The following is an 8,552-nucleotide window of genomic DNA, read 5'->3' as shown; positions in this document are numbered from 1 at the left end:
ATAAATGGTTTGAAAGAAACCAAACATTTCAGAGTGTGTATCCCACATCTCACTCTCCTAGAAAATGAACTTACAGAAAAAACAAGCCGCCATCAACTCAACGAAAATACAATGGTAAGAGAAAATGAGTAACCGACAAAGACACAAAACGTTTAAATTAGTATTTTTAACCATACAAGAGTGTTGCAGGTAACTTTATACAAGAAGAAAAGGGCCAAAAACACAGAGTACAATGACTAAAAGTAGTAAACACCTATGTTTTATTGCGTATTATTATTGTATAATTTTAAAATAATTATTAAATATAAAGTACATAATAGATTGAAATTCTTACACATATTTGCATGTTGAGCTGTATTTTTTCTGTATGGTTGTATGTTGAGGTGGACCTTTTTTCATCCATGTTATTTGATGAGGCGACATACTTATATGTTAAGAAAATTAGATTCATGAAGGCTAGCTATTTTAAAAAAGGATAGGTTAGAACCCATGATAAATGACTTAATCACATATAGGACCCTAGTGGGCATTTTCAAACTTATAAAACCTGCTTGACACACCCATAATACTCTTAGGACCGATGGTGTACACTTCATCCAACTGAATATAGTTTGACTACTGACTTTTTATGCTTGATGGATACAATATAAAGCATACTTCAATTTCAGCTCAATTCCAGCAGTAGGTTAACGCACCAGTAATAGCCTTTTTGGGAAAATTTTACTTTAGACAACATGTACTAAGAAATAAGAACTCTAAGAGGTAAGCTTGCTTCTGGATGTAAGCTCATGTATAAACAATTGATGAAAGTAAAATCACAGTTCATCATAGATGGGAGGAGCATTTGTTTGAGCAGGTCCCTCCTGTACTTTTTCCAAGATGTCTTCAGCTGATACTGAGCCTGATCTCTAGCATCAGCCAGCTTCCTTTGCAGTATCAACAGGCCAATGCGTCTTGAGACAATGTACAGAACCACCAAGGAGAACACGAGGAACCCAATGGTCAGGATGATTCTAGAACAAATGATAGCTAAAAACTGGACGACCCAGACAGTACTGTTGTTACACAAGCAGAAACTTGTCTTGCAGATGGAAACCAAATGCTTATCGCAACAGGAGTAGGCATACAAGTTAAACCCATTTGTTCCACTTCTTTTGTTCTACTGAAAGACAAGAACGACCACATCATAAATGATTGGTAATAAGGCTGGTTTTGAACTCTACAAGAGATTCCTGCTACATACCCATCGAGAACATCTTGTCATTGCATTGTGGTGAACAAACCATGGGTGCGCATCATCAAAGAGCGGTGCCCTTGATATTCACCTTCATCCTTTTGGAGAACACTTGTTGATTCATCTGCATAAAAAGAAATTAAAATTAGCTAGCAGCTTGGCCTTGATAGGTCTGGAAATGCGTTCATACCACAGAAAAAGAGTACTTAGTTCTTATTCATATGGAAAACTTGAAGCACATGAGGCTCTGCAGCAGATTTCATCCCAGCCTTTGTCCTAGAGCATTTAGCAGGTTCGTTTTCATTGTATAAACATAAATTATAGAATGAAATAACAAATATAGCAGGCGTCTTTAATTAGTGCAATGCGATTTCATTTTGGTCATATGAAATAGTTATATCACCACAATGATTTCTAATTTCGTTACCACATTTCATAGTTCAAGGGAAGTTATCTTTTTCCCTGTTCTCTCCATACCAGTGGTGAACATCACCATGCCTATCACCCATGGGACATAACCCTCCATCACTGCACACATCCACTACCAATCTGCAAGCATCCCCAGTGAGCACCACACTGTCTGCATATAGAAAGGAGGTGAGATCATGATTGATAAACTATGCGTGAGAAATCTATATTTGCCTTCCAGTTTATAGAAGAATAAGAAAGAGACTTAGACAGACTTTTACGCAATGCTCATTTAACCTGTGAAGGACAAAAATATTCCACCATGCATCTATGAATGATGAACTAAACTAAATAAGAGATATATACAGTAAATTCATTCAAAGTGGAAAAGGGATCTTCACATAAGCTTCTTGCTGAGGACATTTCTTGACTGGAAGGTCACACTTGAACCCATTACACTTATAAAACCCGGCCATGTTGTCATTTCAATTTCAAATTAATCATCAATAATGCAAAATAATTTATGACCAACAAATTATTTGGAGGAAAATATTGATAATGCAAATAAATACACACGCGTAGGAAGATGCATCGCAATAGTCGTATTACTTGAATTTCTGATCTGACCAGCAAAGTCAGATCTTCATGGATAGTACACAAAAGAGACAAAGCTTTTAACCATAGTTGGTGCTTAACCTTCTTGCTGCTGCTAATGATTTTGGCCATGAAGGCATCGGAGTAAGGGGAGGAAGAATGGGACGGCGCCTACCGGAAGTTGCCGATGGGCGTTGATGACCTGGCAAAGCCATCTCCCTCCTGCATGATAGGTGGCAGTCGGCGGAGAGGTGTAAATATGACCAGATGTAAAAACAAGCTCGAGCAAACTAATATGGACCAGAAAACTGAGAAAAGTAGAGTATAATATAATTATATTGCAGAGTGTACTAACATAATTATATTCTGGATTAAACTCAATAGCACAACAATTTAGAGGGTTAGAATGTAGTGCGCATATATATCTCAGTAGCGCAAAAACTATTTAGCCAACTTGACTAATAATGTACTCCCTCCGTCCCAAAAAAGTGAGACACTTATTTTGGGATGGAGGGAATAGAAATTAACTTCAGTGTACTAACATAATTATTTTGGATATAAGCAATCAACCACGAATAAAACATTATGAGAGATATCTGACCATTTTAAGAAAAGAAAAAAGAGCCCAACAGCAAGATAGCACAACATGGAGCTGTATTGACCAGTCCCTTTTAAAGAAAGGCTTTAGGATCAGAAGTTGTGTAGTTGTCCAGTTGATCGACATGGAAATATAAAATCCTTTCCGTCAAATCATTACAGCACCTCCGAAAAAAGCTAATGGGAGTTTTATTCAAAGGTAATTCAATTCAGTTACCAAATAATAACATATCTACTTCTCCACATTTAGTTTTGTCTGTAATAAGAAAGCCAGTGCCACATGATTTTTTTGGATCACAGAAACCTGGCTTGAATACATCTGAATGATATAATCAATTTGTCAAAATGCTTGGCAGACACATGAAAAACATACGAGTAAACAAAAATATATGATCGGTATCTGTATTTGATCCACCTGGGTACATGTACATCCTAAAAGCAACAATCAAGCTGCCATGCTGTGACGCCCGGAAAATCATGCTACAGTAATCCCACGCTAATCATGCCACGTCACCTCGGTTACTGTTGCTAACCTCGTGATGATTCGAAACCGTTTCAATATTTAAATTCAAAGTAGGTCAAACAACAAAAGTTTTCAAAAGTTGAAACAAAAATGTTCGGGCGGTGCTGAATATTACAAGGGTAATTATGGTGTAGTAAACACATTTTTATAAAATGCCTAAATAACTTAACATGATTTAAAAACAGAAAAGTAAATAGATAAAAGAAAAGAAAATGCAAAACCAAAACAAAAAAAAGAGGAGAGAACCCCCCACCCACTGGACCAGGCAGCCCACCTCCTCAGGCCGGCCCACCTGGCCCAACCGGCCGCGCCCCCACTCCCTTACCCTCTCCCCCCACTTCCCCTAACCCTAACCGAACAGCCACTTCCCCCCCCACTCGCTTTCCCCTTCCCTCCACGATCCAGATCGGATCGTGGCCCGACCGCGCACGCCGCCCCGCCGCTGGACCTCGACCTCGCCGCCTGGGACGCCGCTCGACGCGGGAGCCCCTTCGCCGCCTCGACCACGCCTCGTCCTCGTCGGCTCCTCTCGGCCTCCTTCCTCTCCGCCCGCGGCGCCATCGTCTACTACCTCCTCTTCGACCACGAGCACGAGCTCGGGACCCCGTCGTCGCCGGACTAACGCCGCCCGTCGCCGGATCTCCCTCGTCGGACTTCCCCCGACCTCCGTCGAGCCCACTGCCACGGTCCCTACTCCCCACCGTGAGCTCCCTTCCTTCCCTTCTCTGTCGCCGGCGCCGTTTCCCCCCCACCCCGCAGCGCCCGCGTGCCGGAGCTCATGCTCTGGGCCGCCCTCGCCACACCGCACCACGCCCACACGTCCCGGTCCTCCTCCTCCCTGTCCCGCAGCTCCGTCCGGCGCTCGCGCCGTCCGGCGCTCGCACCGCTGCACCTGCCGCCACCGCGGCTGCTTAGCGCCGCCCTGCCTCCACTGCTGCCCGTCGCCGCCTCCCTGCCGCTAGCCCCGCACCGCTCGCCGTTCGGGCAAAAACCGCACGCCCGTGACCCAGCACCCAGCGCCCGTAACCCGCTATGGCCCCTCTGGCCAATGACATGGGGGCCCCGCCCCAGAACGGTTTTATAAAAAGAAAGAATTTAAAAAAAATATATATTAAATAACTAAATAATAATTAAATTAATTAATTAATTAAGGAATTAATTAAGTTAATTAATCATAATTAGATTAACCTAATTAACTAATTAGTTTAATTAAACAGTAATTAGATTAGCTAAACATTAATTAGACTAAACAGTCAATGACGAACGGGGACCACCTATCAGGTTGACCAAGTCAACCCTGTTGACTGCTGACGTCAGCATGACATCATGCTGACATCATAAATTCATTTTCGAATTAAATAATTAATTAGTTAAATTTCAGAAATTAATAAAATCTTTAGAAAATTATATCTTTTAATCCGTAACTCGGATTAAAATATTTTCAACATGAAAGTTGATCAGAACGACGAGACGATTCAGGATACGCAGCCCGTTCGTCCACCACACACCCCTAACATATCAAACTCGCAACTTTCCCCCTCCGGCTCCTCTGCCCGAAAACACGGAACCCCGGGGATACTTTCCCGGATGTTTTTCCCCCTTCACCGGTATCACCTACTACCGCGTTAGGGCACACCGAACACCGCGTATTGCCTTGTTATATTTTGTGATGCTTTGTTTGCTCTGTATTCATTATTTCTTCCCCCTCTTCTCTCCGGTAGACTACGAGACCGACGCTGCTGCCGACCAGTTCGACTACGGAGTTGACGACCCCTCTCTCTTGCCAGAGCAACCAGGCAAGCCCCCCCCCTTGATCACCAGATATCGCCTATTCTACTCTATACTGCTTGCATTAGATTAGTGTACCATGTTACTGCTTTCGTTAATCCTATTCTGATGCATAGCCTGACATTGTCGCTACATCTGTTGATACCTTACCTGCAATCCTAAATGCTTAGTATAGGATGCTAGTTTATCATCATTGGCCCTACATTCTTGTCAGTCTGCCTTGCTATACTATCGGGCCGTGATCACTTGGGAGGTGATCACGAGTATATACTATACATACATACATACTATACAGATGGTGACTAAAGTCGGGTCAGCTCATTGAGTACCCGCAAGTGATTCTGACGAGGGGGCTGAAAGGACAGGTGGCTCCATCCCGGTAGAGGTGGGCCTGGGTTCCCGACGGCCCTCAACTGTTACTTTGTGGCGGAGCGACAGGGCAGGTTGAGACCACCTAGGAGACAGGTGGGCCTGGCCCTGTTCGGCGTTCGCGGACACTTAACACGCTTAACGAGATCTTGGTATTTGATCTGAGTCTGGCTACGAGCCTATACGCACTAACCATCTACGTGGGAGTAGTTATGGGTATGCTGACGTCGTGGTATCAGCTGAAGCACTTCGTGACGTCAGTGACTGAGCGGCGCGCGCCGGGTTGGACTGCGTTAACGCAACTTCCTTTGTAATGGAGGTTGCTAGGTCTGCTCACCGGCCGTGTACGCAACGTGCAGGTGTGCTCAGGGCGATGGGCCCAGACCCCTGCGCGCTTAGGTTTAGACCGGCGTGCTGGCCTCTCCGTTGAGCCTAGGTGGGGCTGCGACGTGTTGATCTTCCGAGGCCGGGCATGACCCAGGAAAGTGTGTCCGGCCAAATGGGATCGAGCGTGTTGGGTTATGTGGTGCACCCCTGCAGGGAAGTTAATCTATTCGAATAGTCGTGATCTTCGGTAACAGGACGACTTGGAGTTGTACCTTGACCTTATGACAACTAGAACCGGATACTTAATAAAACACACCCTTCCAAGTTCCACAGACAACCCGGTGATCGCTTTTCTGCAGGGCGACGAGGAGAGGATCGCCGGGTAGGGTTATGCTATGCGATGCTACTGGAGATGCTACTTGGAGATGCTATTTGGAGATGCTACTTGGAGATGCTACTTGGAGGACTTCAATCTACCCTCTTCTACATGCTATAAGGCGGAGGCTGCCAGAAGCGTAGTCTTCGATAGGACTAGCTATCCCCCTTTTATTCTGGCATTCTGCAGTTCAGTCCACCGATATGGCCTCCTTACACATATACCCATGCATATGTAGTGTAGTTCCTTGCTTGCGAGTACTTTGGATGAGTACTCACGGTTGCTTTCTCCCCCCTTTCCCCCCCTTTCCTTTCTTTCTGGTTGTCGCAACCAGATGCTGGAGTCCAGGAGCCAGATGCCACCGTCGACGACGACCCCTACTACACCGGAGGTGCCTGCTACTACGTGCAGCCCGCTGACGACGACCTGGAGTAGTTTAGGAGGATCCCAGGCAGGAGGCCTGCGCCTCTTTCGATCTGTATCCCAGTTTGTGCTAGCCTTCTTAAGGCAAACTTGTTTAACTTATGTCTGTACTCAGATATTGTTGCTTCCGCTGACTCGTCTATGATCGAGCACTTGTATTCGAGCCCTCGAGGCCCCTGGCTTGTATTATGATGCTTGTATGACTTATTTATGTTTTAGAGTTGTGTTGTGATATCTTCCCGTGAGTCCCTGATCTTGATCGTACACGTTTGCGTGCATGATTAGTGTACGATTGAATCGGGGGCGTCACACATGCTACCTGATGTGCAGCTTATCACATGATACACAGAACTTCACAAATCATCAGGATATCATGTATTAGAATGCATGAGCAAGCAGACAAACAAGCTGACCACAATATAAAGCCGGTGACTGAAATGATCCGCACCACTACATCATTGTAATTGGTTCAAACCAGCCCCTAAATTCCACACACTGCCTCACCATATGCAGGTGAAAGGGCATAAACCAGAAATTGACTGAACAAGCGATAACAAGATTGGCATACCTAGTTTGCACCTTGTATGCAGAGCCGGGGAAATGAGAAAGTTGAAGGCAGTGTTGTTGTGGAAATCGGCATAGACCTGAAAAGTAGTTATCTAGCTAATTAAATAAAAGACCTTGATTTGAGAATACCTGCACCCAAACCTTTCATTAACAATCATTTTGTTGTTAGTCTGCACCATATGAACCCAAAGTAAGTTTTCCCTTTTACTTTTGTTTTTTTCATGCAAATGTGTAACAGAGAGAGGGCCTGAAAAGAGAGATGGTTCAGAAGAAAGAGAGGGCACGGAGGGAAGGGGATTACCTGTGAGTGGAGGCGAGGATGGAGTCGCAGGGTCCGTCCAGTATGGAGGGGCTCTGTACTGGCTGGGCTGCTCTGGGACCTCGCGGTGCACGTTGCCGCCGGCGTGCTCCGAGGCATATACCTCCTGTGCGTCGGGCGCATGCGTTCCGAGCCATCGGGCACGCCATCCTTGAATGCCTACGGGCAGGCCGCGCCCATCACACCGTGTGTGTTGCTGTTGCCGCCGATGCCATTTGCTTGTGGTCGCCTGTCCATGCTTCCGCACACATGCTGCTACGCGGAGCAAGGTGGATGCAGAGGCGGCGGCGGCGCTCATGGCGCAGCGGAGGCGAGTCGATCTGCCTCCCTGGCTGGCATCTGCGCATTTCCTCCTTCTCCGGCCGGCAAATGCCCGGTTGATCTCCTCCTCCCGCGGCTTCCTCACGAGCTGTGGTGGATAAGGACCTCGGGAGGCACTGGATCTCATCGACGGCAGAGCTCCTGGGGCTGCAGAGGGGGAGGGGGCGGAAGGGAGGAGCAAGGAGACCTATGGGTTGGGGCACCCACGCGGCCATGCCGCACGCTCCTGCTGCCTTAGACGAGACGCGGCATGGCGCAGGGGTCAGGCAGAGCACGACGCAGGAGTCAGCCGCACGACTCTCTCCAACACCAGACACGAACGAAAACAACGACGCGGCGACCCCGACGAGACACGCATCTAGTGCAGCCGACGAGCGGGACCACGAGCAGCGCTGGCCCACCCGTCATCGTGGCATGCCAAAGACGGTTGCAGAAGCCGGGTGCACATGCACCGGCCGACCCCTCTGCAACTGCTCCTCACGACGCGGGCAGCACTCCAGGAACGTCCCGCCAAGAGCGGTTGACTGAAAAAATATGTAACCTGAGTCCACGCGCACACAAAAATGCAACAGCCAGTTCACTGACACACGGGACCAAGAGGAAGATAGGCCCACATACAGCGTCACCCACCAGCGAAGCAGAGGGGCGAGCGGGAACCGTAAATCGCGCGCAACACTCAGGACGCACCCACACGGGCGACAGGAGA

The 8,552-nt window shown here is 46.9% G+C and overlaps 1 protein-coding gene across 3 annotated transcripts; it reads right to left on the bottom strand.

Moving 5' to 3' along the window:
- Nucleotides 1-625: 625 nt before the first annotated feature.
- LOC123150606 (uncharacterized) lies at nt 626-8,134 on the bottom strand. 3 transcript variants are annotated; one of them, XR_006475236.1, is made up of 5 exons: nt 7,508-8,134; nt 7,208-7,283; nt 1,712-2,458; nt 1,244-1,358; nt 626-1,162 (listed from the first exon to the last, which is right to left on the bottom strand). XR_006475236.1 is itself a non-coding variant. In XM_044570444.1 (2 exons), the coding sequence occupies exons 1-2, from the start codon at nt 7,971-7,973 to the stop codon at nt 7,090-7,092; spliced, it is 660 nt and encodes a 219-aa protein (XP_044426379.1). In that variant the 5' UTR covers nt 7,974-8,134; the 3' UTR covers nt 6,963-7,089. The 3 variants fall into 3 exon arrangements, 1 of the variants encoding a protein (XP_044426379.1); XR_006475234.1 differs by having other exon boundaries at nt 1,161-1,358; XM_044570444.1 differs by lacking the exons at nt 626-1,162; nt 1,244-1,358; nt 1,712-2,458 and having other exon boundaries at nt 6,963-7,283.
- Nucleotides 8,135-8,552: the final 418 nt, after the last annotated feature.

The sequence above is a fragment of the Triticum aestivum genome, chromosome 7A (assembly GCF_018294505.1).
Source record: "Triticum aestivum cultivar Chinese Spring chromosome 7A, IWGSC CS RefSeq v2.1, whole genome shotgun sequence".
NCBI classification, from domain to species: domain Eukaryota; kingdom Viridiplantae; phylum Streptophyta; class Magnoliopsida; order Poales; family Poaceae; genus Triticum; species Triticum aestivum.
Note: the sequence above shows the minus strand (reverse complement) of the source record. Positions and strands in the feature narration are given on the sequence as shown.

Coding starts and splice junctions, on each gene's coding strand:
- LOC123150606 (XM_044570444.1), bottom strand. CDS start 7,973: ATGAGATCCAGTGCCTCCCGAGGTCCTTATCCACCACAGCTCGTGAGG. Junction 7,284..7,507: donor ATCCTCGCCTCCACTCACAG/GTAATCCCCTTC, acceptor ACTACTTTTCAG/GTCTATGCCGATTTCCACAA.